This window comes from Lithobates pipiens, unplaced genomic scaffold (genome assembly GCF_037356315.1).
Source record: "Lithobates pipiens isolate NorthernLeopardFrog02 unplaced genomic scaffold, aLitPip1_a1.2 Scaffold_18, whole genome shotgun sequence".
In the NCBI taxonomy this organism is placed as follows: domain Eukaryota; kingdom Metazoa; phylum Chordata; class Amphibia; order Anura; family Ranidae; genus Lithobates; species Lithobates pipiens.
Window position 1 is genome coordinate 372,048,549 of NW_027507758.1, and position 13,968 is coordinate 372,062,516.

The 13,968-nt window shown below is 43.0% G+C and overlaps 1 protein-coding gene across 2 annotated transcripts in view; it reads right to left on the reverse strand.

Moving 5' to 3' along the window:
- B3GNT7 (UDP-GlcNAc:betaGal beta-1,3-N-acetylglucosaminyltransferase 7) overlaps window positions 1-13,968 on the reverse strand; it is a 68,392-nt gene that overhangs the window by 20,215 nt on the left and 34,209 nt on the right. Inside the window, exons 2-3 of one of the 2 annotated variants that reach the window (XM_077487676.1) lie at window positions 12,673-12,770; window positions 11,175-11,243 (exon numbers count right to left, since the gene is read on the reverse strand). In XM_077487676.1, coding sequence (XP_077343802.1) covers window positions 11,175-11,194 — 20 coding nt within the window. In that variant the 5' untranslated portion in view covers window positions 11,195-11,243; window positions 12,673-12,770. The remainder of the gene's footprint in view (window positions 1-11,174; window positions 11,244-12,672; window positions 12,771-13,968) is intronic. The other variant, XM_077487675.1, reaches the window with a different exon arrangement.

Below are 13,968 nucleotides of genomic sequence, written 5' to 3' on the forward strand. Positions count from 1 at the left end.
TCAGAAATGGTACTAGACCACCAATAAGTTACTGGCCACTCCATTTTTTGGCACCGTGATGTCAGAATACCGGTTTTCCCTCATCATGAAGTATATCTACTTCATGAACAATGAAGAATTTAATGAGGCCACGCATCCTGCGCCCAAACTAAAAAAAAATCTGGGAGGTATGCCAAATTATTGTGACCAATTTCCAGGGGACCTACGTGCCAGAAAGGGATGTCAGTGTGGATGAAAGTTTGATGGCCTATAAGGGACGCCTTAGCTGGATACAGTTTATTGCATCCAAAAGAGCGCGGTTTGGCATCAAATCCTACATGCTCTGCGAGTCATCCACTGGGTACATCTGGAATTCGGGCATTTACACCGGTAAAGGCACAAAGTTCAACCCCAGGTACAGCGGTTATGGGATGGCCACATCATCTGTCCTTACACTGCTGGAGCCATTGCTGAACCAGGGATATTGTGTGACCATGGACAATTTTTACACATCTCCGTAACTGTTTGAGGTTTTGCTACAAAACAAGACTGATACGTATAGTACCATTAGGCCTAACCAACGTGACATGCCATCTAGGTTTGCCAAGAAAAAACAAAAAAAACTGAGAAATGGTTGCCTGGCAGAAGGGTAAGATGATGGTACTGCGATGGCGAGACAAGGATGTGTGTCTCATGAGTACTGTGCACAATACCTCCACTGCCATGGTCCACACAAAAGGTGGGAAATATGTGCTGAAGCCGCAAGTCGTGATAGACTATAACACCATGGGAGGTGTCGACAGAGCCGATCAGGCAATGACATTTTATCTGGCTATGCACAAACAGCAAAAAAAAAATAATATTATAAAAAGATTTTCAGGCATCTTCTGGAACAATGTCTTTGGAATACATATACCCTGTTCAGAGCAAAGAGTGACAAGACTCTTGTTCATACTGGTTTTATCTGAAAAGCGGCTGAGCAGATTTTTGTCAAACAGCAGATGCCATCAGTAGCTGTGAACAGACCTGGATGGCATGCTGTTGACATTGCCAGCCCAGAACACCTGACTGGTCGTCACTTTATGGACTAAATAACGCCAACTGCCAAAAAGGCAGCACCTACAAGGATGTGCGTGGTTTGCTGTTCAAAGAGATGGAAATGGAAAGAAAGTCCAAAAAGAAAGCATGTTCCATTGTCCCGATTATGACTTCGGACTGTGTGCTGTACCTTGTTTCGAAATTTATCACACTCAGGATGTTTACTGAATTTTCATTTGTTTGACAAATTTCATTATGTATCACATTATTGAATAAAAATTATTAGATTATAATTCATGATTTTGTGTTTCAAACATTATCACATCTGGGATATCTACTATAGTCTCTTGTTTGGTCAGGTTTAAATAAGTAATTACTAAGAATTGCAAGCCTATAATACATAACACCAAATTTCCATGCAAACAATTGCACCGCTTTTGGTACAAAATTCCTGATAAAATCATACCGCCAGGGAGGTTAAAAGAGAGTCTTTCTGGAGTCAATGGCAAATGTGATCAACTTCTCCAGCTCAGTGGGTATATCTCAGGCCTCAGGCTGCCATCTCATCTTTGAGGGTGTCCGAGAAACCATGAGAAAAAGCAGCCAGGAGGGCCTCATTGTTCCAAGCAACCTCTGCTGCCAGAGTACAGAATTTAATTGCGTAATTGACAACCGTTCTCGTACTCTGATGGACATGAGGCACTTGGCAGCAGAAGTGAAGAGTGCGGGAACGTCAAATACCCTTTTAAAAGAAGCCACAAACTCTGGGTAACTCAGAACAATGGGTTTTTGCGTCTCCCATAGAGGGTTTTGCCCAGGCCAAGGCTCTCTCAGAAAGCAGAGATATCACAAAACTTACTTTGCTTCTGTCCATGGGAAAAGCCTGGGGCAGCATCTCAAAGTATACCTCAACCTGGTTGAGAAACCCTCTACATTGGACTGGATCGCCCCCAAATCACTGGGGAAGCAGAGCAGAACCAGACATACCTCTTATAGAGGTAATACTCAAGACGGGTGCTTACACAGAGACTGGAGCAGCAGCAGCAGGGACGGCCTGCAACACAGGTTGTACCGGAGCAGCCACAGTGGGAGAATCCAGGCGAGCCGTGCAAATCAGGAGTGTCTAACGCCATAGCAAACCGATCCATGCGATGATCATGCTGATCCAATCTTAAAAAAATATTACCAACAAGTGGATTGACTGCATCTTCTGAATTCATGGCCTTCACCTACTGTCAGAATCCACGAATCAGAGAGAGACAGAAGTACAGTTAAATCACACTTGTTTACTAATAAAAGTAAATGGAACAACCATAGCCAAAATTCGGTAACCGGAACGGATAGTCAGACAAGCCAGAAAGTAGCGTAGTGGAACATCAAGCAGAATCTAGTGCCAGAAGGAACGTCAGCCAAGCAAGTCTTTATCAGGCATGCAGGAGAGAATCTGTGATGTTGACCAGGCGAAGGCAGAGATCATCTGGGCTGTGGAGAGATAGGAGCTGGCAATTAGCTGACAAACCTTCCCCTCAGCTAATTTATACTTTTTTGTTGTTTTGTTTTTGCACTTTCAAGCTTTTTTGCATGTTTTTGGACACTCTTTTCTGCTAGAAAGCGCCTCTCAAAAACGAGTTTGATGGGGGTTTTTATTCTGCCTGTGAGAGCATATGTCTGAAAAAGCCATAGTGTGCATGAGCACACAGGCCAACACGGCGGGGAGCTTCCAGGCAGAAGAAAAACGAGAGGTCAAAAAAAGCTGAAAAGCCTGTAGGAGCCACTTCCTTGAGATGCAGTGTGCATGAGCCCTTAGTTGAGAGAGACCTAACAGTGGTGGATCTAGTATTGTACATTAGGAAATATCTGAGTGCATGGCGTAACTTTAAACTAAACTGGATTTTGTTTAAAAGTAGCACACTTAAAAATAGAAATGCGTATTTACTGCACTTCATAAAAATCCTAACTTTGCCATTCTTGTGAAATAAAAAAAAAAAAAAAGTCTTAAAAAGTGGTTGTAAACCTTGTTACATCCCATATGTACATACAGGTAAACTCATAAGGCTTACCTGTAGGTACTGTAAATAATAATATCTCTTAAACCGGCACGGTTTAGGAGATATTTACCACATACACTTGCGCCAACGTCATCGCATGCGCACTGAAGAAACGGCTTGATCGAGCATTGATCCATTTCTAAAGGGCCTGTGCTGTGGCCGGTGGCCTTCCACGCACATGCATGGGAGTGACGTCATCATGCCTCTGGCTAATCACAGCACCGAGGCCAACAAATGCAAAAGTAAATCCGGGAGATATGTCACCAGTCACAGCGGTGAGTGGGGAACCTCTGCAACAGCTTTGATCTAAGATAAGTATTTCATAATGAGCTAGTATGCGATGCTTACTAGCTCGTTATGCCTTTGTCTTGCAGGGGGTTTTTTTGTTGTTTTTTTTAATTTACAACCACTTTAAAGCTGAAAAAAAGAAATCTCCCCCAACTGACCGGTATCATAATATCCAGGACATGTGTAATCATTTCCTATGTTCTTTCAGCACATTCCTAACTACATTCCACACATATACACGGAAGGAGGATCGGAAGAAGGATTTGCCGATTTAAATGTAGGTAGTTTCATATCAGATTATAATAAAGGTAGCTCTGCCTGTCATCTAAAAGTGAAAGTATAATTTTTCACAGTAAATTTTTTTTTTACTAGGAACAAAAACAGGCTCCTGAATCATGTCACATTAGTGACATATTGTAAAAGGTCGGAGTTTAAGGTCTACATACTTGTAAGTAACATGATGAGCAACTTTAAGGGAAGCTAAGAAAACAGGAAAACAATCTGCCATTGTTTACTTTTTTAAAGTGCAAACTCAATGATCCCCACCATGACAATCCTGACTTCGCTACTCAGAAGGTCACATACCTGGACAAGTATGCACCCAGTGAAATCAAAAAAACGGAGTTTACATCTTGCATACACGTTCCATGTCAGTGTTTTATGGATCAGGCCACTAAATGCACAGGTTAGCCGCACAGGGTGAAGCAACATGTCAGATCACCTAGCTACGAAATAAAGAAGGAATTAAACTTTTTTTTTTTTTTTTTTTTTTTTTTTTTTTATATTGCAGCTTACCAATTTTTGGATGTGATGGCTGCATTCGTTTTCTTTTTTAGGTTTGTTTGCCTTTATTTTCACCTGATGATCTGGCCAGCATGTCCGTTTTTCAAAAGAACAAGCTGTCGTGCAGATGTAGCAGTTAGTGGGGTTCAGACAAACTTATCACTAACAGGGGTGTTTATAACGATCAACATTCAACACCCTTACCCCCTAGACTGACAATACTGCTGTCCATATGTGCCCCCTGTGCTCATTCATCCAGAGTGGGGGCAGTCCAATAGAGGAAGTGTGTTAGTGGCCACATCCCCAGGTAAAAAAAAGGGAGGGGGGTGGGAATCTTTAAAAGAAAGAAAAGAAAAACATTATATTACACTTTTGGGTTTGTGTTTAATACTGCTTTCAAGTGGTAGCAAACTCTGTTCTACCACTTGTACTTACAGGCAAGCCTATAGTAAAGCTTACCTGTCCGTATTGTGAATATCTCCTACTTGCACGGTTTAGGAGATATTCAAAGTGCATGCAGTGTGTGACGTTACAGTGCCGGACCTTCAGAGCCCCTGCCGTAAACATCTGCCCCCACAGCGACACCATTGTGCTCCCAGCCACTCATGTAGCCAGAGGATGCAAACCTGGAAGGAAGACCGGGGAAAGATGTCAACCCTCTCAGCGGTGACAGGGTGGCACTGGAGGGCTTAGTTCTAAAGTAAGTCTCTCATAACGGCACTTTATGAGATGCATACTAGCACATTATGAAATTGCCTTGCAGGGGGATTTGGGATCCCCCCCCCCCCACATCAACTGTGCTTTACTACAGCTTTAAAGAGGGCTTTCACTGTAAAAAAAAAAAAAAAATTAAAAGCCAGCAGCTACAAATACTGCAGCTGCTGACTTTTAATAGACACTCACCTGTACCGGGGTCCAGCGATGTTGGCAGCCAAGGCCGATCGATCGCTCGGCTCTCAGCTGCTGCCGCCATTCTAGGTGAGGGAATCAGGAAGTGAAGCATTGCAGCTTCACTTCCCGGATCCCTACTGCGCATGCGCGAGTAGCGCAGTGCAATAGGAATGGTTTGCGCTGTCTCTGGGACCATGTGTGTCCCAGCAGACAGCATGCCGGGACAGGAAGAAGCATAGACTCTCGTGGGAGTCTATACCCGAAAGTGGGTGCAAATACCTGTCTTAGACAGGTATCTGTACTCCCCTCCCCCCTGAAAGGTGCCAACTGTGACACCGGAGTGGGGGAGAGTTCCGATGAGCGGAAGTTCCACTTTAGGGTGGAACCCCGCTTTAAGTATTTAGTAACTAATCCTTTAGGAAAAAAGGAGGTGGAAAATGGCAACCTTTGCTCTTGTATTCCTGTGAATCCAACCGCCAGCTTGTTAACACAGGAGAAAAGCACTGGCAGGTAGGAGGAGGGGGAGAGAGCTGGGCCCGCACAGCCAAGTGCTAGAAGTGTCCAGGAGAGGAGGAGTGAGCAAGGAGGTGGTAGGGGTGGAGTTTTCTCTCTACCCCCTCCATGGGGAGCCATGGAGGGGGGAGAGAGAGAGAGAGAGAGAGAGAGAGAGAGAGAGAGAGAGAGAGAGAGAGAGAGAGAGAGAGAGAACTCCACCCCTGCCACCTCCTTGCTCAATCCCAAATCCCACTCCAATCACCACTTCTAGCACTGGGCTGGCAGAAGTAAGTGATGCAGCTGTTGCTACTCCTGTCAGCCTTGTAGAAGAAGGAACTTTCCACAGGGCACCCCCAACCTTATATTAAACCACTGTGCCTGGAGGCTGCTGCCTTTCCTGCTCACCCCTTGTCCTGAACCCTGCCTGTGACCCGGGCTATAGACATAAAATAATTAACATCTTGTTAACAAGCAATACATAAGCTAAAAACAAGCACTTGCTGACCTCTAACTGCAGGCGCTCTGGAGCAATTCATCCTCAAAAGTTCATAGGCACAGCGGTCAGGTTCTAGTGCGTTTCTCAGCAGCTTTAGCTCCCTCAGCCATCTTTCCCAACAGTGAATTGGCAAACTTTAGCATATGCCGTGCCTAATGTTTTATACACCTTGAGCCGGGGAATACCCAGAGGCTCTGTTGTAATGTAATTTTTCTTTATGAAATAAGAATTTATTAAAAAAACAAAAACAAAAACAAAAACAAAAAAAAAAAAAAAAAACACACAGAAATCGCTTTGTGTTTTAAGAAGAATTCCTGGTATGGCTATATTATATATAGTTACATTGTTCCAGCTTGGACCATTGAAACTATGTATACCATACCTGGCCGATTCCCCTGGAAGCTAGAAATCACAGATGTAGACACTGCTACTCATGTGATCGCCAATTGCTTCCGGGTCTTGGCCTAATGCATTGTGAACACAGGTTGGGCGTTTAGCACCTGCGCCATTCAGAGAATGTTTCATTCTCTGAATGAATGCAAATCGCTCTCGGATTGGATGAGGTAGAAGTCGTGACAACTCCCCCCCCCCTCCAGCCCCATCCAGAGAACACTTTGCATGCATTCAGAAAAAGTCTCTGAATGGCACCTATGCCAAGCAGTGGACCTCCAGTTCTCGGTAAGGAGGAGAGCAGCCACTTGGTGCAGGACCCTGAAGTAACTGGAGATCACTGTAGTAGTGGTGTCTATTTCAGGATTTCTAGCTTTCAGGGGCATGGAATATACACATAGTGACACTGGTCCAAGCTAGACCAAGGTAACTATGTATAATATACTAGAAGACCACTGGGGAGGGGGGTTGAGCTTTAGATCTAGAGTCATAATGCTAGCCTTAAGCAGTGGTCATCAACCCTGTCCTCAGGGCCCACTAACAGGCCAGGTTTGTAAGATAACTGAACTATCACAGGTGATACCATTTTCTGCTCAGTGATTGCAGTATTCTAGTCTGCATCTCCCCCAAGGTAATACATAAAACCTGGTCTGTTAGTGGGCCCTGATGACAGGAGTTGATGTCCACTGGCCTAAAGTATTATGAAAGGCCATATATCCACACCTATCAAACTGCTCTATTTTTTCTGTAATAACAGCCTCTTATGCTGTCGAATGTATAGCTTGGGCTTGGCGCTTTCTGCGATTTCTCTTCTTTGACTAGGCAGCAGCATAGTTTATACCCCAGCTTCACGCCCTTCCTAAAAACTGAATTTCCTACTTCTCCTTGTAGCGTGCATCATAAAAAGTGGCAATCTAACTGCTGACAGAGCAAGGGGTGGAAGTGGCGCTGTGCTATGAAAGGCACAAAGGGGGTGGAAATCCTGCCGACATCAGGGATCAACATGGGGAAGATTTTAGTATTATTGGGGGTTATTTACTAAAGGCAAATCCACTTTGCATTACAAGTGCACTTGGAAGTGCAGTCACGATAGATCCGAGGGGGACATGCAAAGAAAATAAACAGCATTTTAGCTTTCACATGATTGGATGATAAAATCAGTAGAGCTTCCTCTCATTTCAGATCGTCTCCTCGGATCTAAAGTGACCGCACTTTCAGTGCACTTGTAGTGCAAAGTGGATTTGCCTTTAGTAAATAAACCCCACTGTGTATATTTGTAGTTCACACAAGCAGCATTTTACAATGGATGGCTAAGCTGCTGACAATTCAAAAGGCAAGGGATAGCGTCGCTACTATCCATTCACAGGGATCTGTGAATGGAAGACTAAAAGTTCAGTTCTCCACTGCAGCAGGGGGGCTTGTAGATCTCAAAAGGATGTACAAGTGAAGTGTCGTTCATTAATTACTTCCTCCCTCGGCCCATAACAATAGGGGCATTCCTTCATATTCTCTAAATGGGAATTTCTGCACCAGCAATGTACTAAGCATTACTCTGCAGGCCTGAATGCAAAAAATAAATAAATAGAAGCACATTTTTCTAGAAGCAATCTGGGTGTATTTTTTTTTTTCCCAAAAAGCGGCTTATGCTTTAAAAAGCTCATTTAAATGCTTGTTAATATTATGTAAATTATTAAATGTCCATAGCCAACCACAAGTTCGGTTTAATAGCATGCACATAAAATATTTATGAAATCCGATAAACACAGAACGAGGAGGAATTGACCTTTGTCTACATAATGACATTTTCGTTTTCACCAGCCCACTGCATTGCAATGCCAGAGGAGATCAGCGCAGTGAGGATGTGCCAGTCTTTTTTAAATGAACTTTGAGATGTCACACGGAAATCTCATAGTTCAATAGCCAGCCACATGGTGATAGGCAGTGGATTGCCTTTCACTGTGCTGTGGCGAAAAAAAAAAAAAAAAAAAAGTATGGTACGCAGTACTATTCTTCAGTGCACACCACAGCAACGCTGTGGCGTAAAATGGGCAGACAGGGAGACAAAGCATTTTGTCTTGCTATGCAGTGGGACGGTACCAGAATAGCCATCCAATGCAGTCCCAATGCCTGTGGTGTGAATTGAACTTATGTAATAACTATTGCAAAGACAGTCGTTAGATTTGTATTATTTTACTTGATTTTAACGAACACTGTTCATACAGTAAAGGGAATTAGTCATGAAGCAAAATAGCAGTGCAAATGATTTCTAGTGCTAAGGACATGCAGTGAAGTGGATTGGTTATTCAGACAGTCACCATTTTTCATGGACCCTCCTTCCCACGATACATATTTTCCCAGCCTACATGTCTTGTGAGGTGATTGCAAACTGCAGCACTCATGCTGGCAAAAAAAAAAAAAAAAAAAAAACAAACACACACACACACACACATATAACATACCGTAGAGCCAGACTAATCCACTCTGCTAGAACTGCTAGTAGCCCACGGTTTAGGCAAGTATGGCTGGTTTTTCACAGGCAGGGTGAACAGCAAGTATTTACAAAAGCATTTGCAGAGCTTTCATCAAGCTTTGTTGAAGCTTTTAAAATGCTGTTCAGCTCAAGTTTTTAAATGCTGAACACAAACCCTAATTGGAGCGCTGATTGTCACTTTAATCAAGCTGCTAGCTGGCTTCACCACAACTTGAACCTTGTAAAAAGCCCACTAGCAGCTTGTTTACAGTGACCATCGGCACTACTTTTAAGTCCAGTGTAACATTTCCAAACAGGAGCTAAAGGGCTCTTTAAAGGCTTAAAAGGAAGCTGCTCAAAGCTTTGCAAAAGCTTGCCGAAAAAGTTTCTTAAAAGCTTGCCGTTTACACTGCTCTTATACAAGCTGAAACCTGTGTGAAAGAGGCTTCAATTGTATGTGTGATTTGTTCACTCCAGAGATGTGGGCCTGAAATATATGTGTAGCTTAAGTGTGTTTACTGTAACATTTATCTTCTAATCATGTATTTACAGGCATACAACTAATTTGTTACATGTATTTACAGGCACTAACCTAATCAGCTTATCTTCCTTCAATAGTGTGAGGCTTTCCCAAAAGCAGATTACTAAACATTTAAACGTACACACAAAATATTCTGGATGGAGCTGGGTGCCCACCACCATCATTCTTCAGAGGAAATAGTAATCAAACCAGTTATAAATCTTTATCCAGCTACTACTGATTGTTGAGATCTACAACACACCTAAATTGCCCAAGCTGACCATATGGGCCTATTTTTACCAATGTAGTATGATAACGCTTGCGTTACTATAACACATGTTGCATGTGCGGTGGTGCCATTCACAACGCACCACCTTACAGTGTAACGCAACACAATACTGCGGGTACCACAGCTACGTTTTCTGCCAGTCTGGTGTCTTGACAGTCTATACAAAATAAATAGGCTGCTTTTGCAGGTGCTATAGCATTAAAAATAGCGCCTGTAATCCACCCTCAAACAGCTGCACCATTGTCTCCAGTTTGAAAGCCCAAGGGCTTTCACCCTGGAGCGGTGCACTGGCAGGACATTAGGAAAAGTCCTTGCCAGCAGCTTCTTTGGAGCGGTGTTTACCGCTCCTCCACCGCCGCTCCTCATTGAAATCAATGGGGCAGCACGACTATACCGCCGACGCTATTGCGGTACATTGCGGGCAGTTTTAACCCTTTCTCAGCAGCTAGGGTGAGTTAAAAGCGCCCCGCTAGTGGCTTCAAATCCGAAGGTAAAACGCAGCTGAAAATAGCGGCGTTTTGCCGACGCGATGGGCAGCTCGGTGTGAAAGGGCTCTTAACGCACCACCCCAAAGGAGACAGGTGTGAATGGGCCCTTAATGTTTAGGGACCTGGCAGCCTGCACAGACCTCTTCTGCTGTACATCTTGGCCACTTTAACACTTTCATTGGCAAAGACATTTACCATTGCTAAACATATCCTAGGTAGCCAATGATGCATCAAATACTTCATGGCAATCAGGGCATTCATTGCACTCGTTAATGTGCTGCACCTAATTTGGTTCCGACAGCAACTTGTGTGCCAAATTCAGGTAGTTTTAATTTGCTTCACCTGTGCCAAATTCAAAATAAAACCAAATACAGAAGCAGTGGTGGCTGGTGCTCAATATTTGAGGGGGGGGGGCGCATCAAACCAACATCACCCCCCCCCCCCCCCCACACACACACACACACACGAGGCCATTGCTTCTCCTCCAGACTGAACAGGATCCTGGAAACCAACAGGCCTGGACTTCCTGGCCAATCGGGTCTAAGTGACTGCTTCCCGATTGTCCGGGAGGAGAATATTATTTCCTATTGTCACACGAGTGGGTGCTCCCCGAGCCCATCCTTTTTTTAAGCCAATTAGAGCCTCAGGCTTGAATCATTGGAATCCATGCGAACGGCGCTCCGCATGTAGATTAGGGGGCTGGGCACATGGATTGGGGGGGGGGGGGTGCCCGAGCGCCCCCTATAGATGGGCCACCACTGGTACAGACACAGATTTTCCAAAAGGTGAGCATGCGACAAACCGAGCATGCGACAAATTCAAGTAGAAGTTCTAGACAGGTATATGAACTGGGCGCACACTGTGCCACTTTTAGAACGTATGCGAGATATTTTCACAAAACCAGTCTTTATGAATTCCAAGGACAGATTTTTAATTGTATTGGGTGGTCTCTCTTCTGTTTAGTAGATGTATTTGCATAGCTAGGTCAAGTCTACTCACAGCAATGCGGGTGTCCTCATCTTCTGCGTTCTCACTTCTCCCACCCAGTCCTTCAGCAATGAGACCAACCTGGTCAAAAAAAACAAAAAGAAGTAAAAATGTTGAAAGAAAAAAAAAAAAAAACCACACACAGTACACACATACACACTATTACGAGACACAGATACATATTAAATTGTCGATTGAACTATATAGGTTTGTCATTTTTTGCATTAGTGAGGGTAAAAAAACAGTAGTAATACTAGTATTGCAAGTATATCAGTAGAACACTAAACAGATTAAGTTGCTTATTTACTATTCAATGTAACCTCATTTAAACACCACACACAAAAAAGAAAAGAAAAATACAAATATTTTTCAATATTCTTATTGAAAGTATGCCTGTTACACTCACTGTGGAACCTAAGGGGTTAATTGTGCATTGTGTAAAAAGACTGTTTGATCCCAACTTCTCTGGTCCTCCCCTTTTACTGTCCCCAATCCATCTCCTGATAGAACAGAGCCTGGGGGGCACTCTGCACATGCTCAGTTTGGTGTGTACTGCTAGAGAGGTTTTTTTTTTCTTGTGAGGGTGCATGTGATCAACAAGGGGACAATCAGCACTGTCCAGACAGAGAGTAAGAAGTCCTGCAGCCTTATAGGACAATAAGAAATTTCCTTCTACAAGCTTTAGCTAGTCAATAGTCTGCTATATACTGCTGATGAGTAAAATGTATTTTGAAGTTTAGAATTGCTAAAACTTTGCATTTCCATATTCTGTGTACTGTGGGAGACCAGATATAGTGAATGCAGACTTTTGGGTTTAGTAACACTTTAAAGTGGAGTTCCAGTCATTTTTATGTTTATTAAAAGTCAGCAGCTACAAAAATTGTAGCTGCTGACTTCTAATAAACACACACTCACTTGTCCTAGGATCCAGCAAGGTGGTCACCTGAACAATCGATTCTCTCCCTCGCCCTCTCCTCTCCCCGGCATTACAACTGTGGGCACCCGGCTGTGACAGCTTGTGCATTCACAGCCAGGTGTGCACTGTGTATGCACAAGTTGCTCTGTGCCTCCTAAATGGTCGGACAATCTTCTGGGACCTGTGACATGTCCCAGAAGATTGCAGGGAGGAAGTGGCAGAGGAGAACTTCCACTCAGATCGCCTAGGCAGTCGGAGCGGGTACCTGTCAAAACTAGGTACCCACTCCTCCCTTCAAAAAAACTACATGCTAAATATAGCATGGGGGAAGATGTGCTTAAAGTGGAACTTCCCCTTTTGGGTGGAGCTCCGCTATAGGTACAGAAAATAGAGATTTGCTAACAGCAAAAATAGAAACTCAGGGTATCCCCAGTGCAACATAAGAGTACATAAAAAATGAGGACAATAATTATCCATGGGCCATTCAAACAAGAAAATATACAACAGCCTAAAAAAAATAATACAGTTTTAAACAGTGAACAGAGGGCATCCGTTTATATCCATTTGTCTTCCAAAATTGAAAAGTATACAGACCTAAATCAAATCAGAGTCAGGCGAACGCAAAACACGTGTCGATTTATATCTGCTCTCCCATAAAGATGAAGTGTCCTTCCTTCTGGATGGTTCCAGGTCTAAACGCTCAAGTAAAAAAAAAAAAAAAAAAAAAAAAAGAAGACCAAAAAAGTTTTCCACACCATCAAAAAAAATTGAATAAAAAATAAATAAAATAAATAATGTTTAGCGTGAAGAAACAATCTTTTTTCTGATCTGTAGGGATTACCTTTACCACCTCTTCCTATTACAGAAGTAATTTTTATGAGGAGGAGTATCAAGTGCATACAAAGCAGTTTGTGCTTTGTCATCCAATCTGGCCATGCACTAATAACACTGAATGAGACATTTTGGATGAAGGTATGCAATAAAAAAAAAAAAAAAAGCTTTGTAACATGACTATTTCCATTGGTACATATCTGAATGTATGTGAGCAAGCACACCTGTGTAAAAACTACAATGCATCTTTATGAGACAAGACCCAGGTATCAGATTTCTCCTCACCCAGGAATGTTATTATTGCTCAGCCTTTATTCCTCAGTTGCAACAGCTCATTCTCTATATTAACATGATTACTTTGTGTTTTTTTTTTTTTTCCCAGCAGATCACACGCAAACATGAATAGGCAATATACACTAGAAGCCATTGTTAAGGCACAGCCCGGTTAATAAAGTGTAGTTTACTAATTAGAAAGTGATGATGAAGAAAAGGCATGGGTACATCTTCAAAACAGGTGTTCTGTAGCCTTGAACTTACCCTGAAAACATCGAAACTGAATTTCTAGATATAAAAGAAGAATTCCACTCAAAATAGATTTGGTTTGGTTGCCGGGAAAAAATATAATCTTATGCCGCGTACACACGACTGGACTTTCTGGCAGAAAAGGTCCGATGGAACTATTCCGTCGGATATACCGATCGTGTGGGGGCTTCATCGGACTTTCTTCTTCAAAAAATTTTGATGGACCTAGAAATAGAACATGCTGAAGGAATCAATTTCCATCGGGAAAACCGTTCGTCTGTATGCTGGACGAACTGCTGGTCCAACGAGAACAAATACGACGCAATTGGCTACTGGCTATTGAACGTCCTTTTCTAATCCTGTTGCACGTCATCGCGTTCGAAACAAACTGACTTTGGTGTGATCGTGTGTGGGCAAGTCCGTTCGGTTGGTACTCCGTCAGAGTTTATTCTAACGGAAAGTCTGGTCGTGTGTGCGCAGCATTAGAATTCATTTTTACTAGGACCCTCGGACTTCACCTAGGACCTCGGAAAGAAG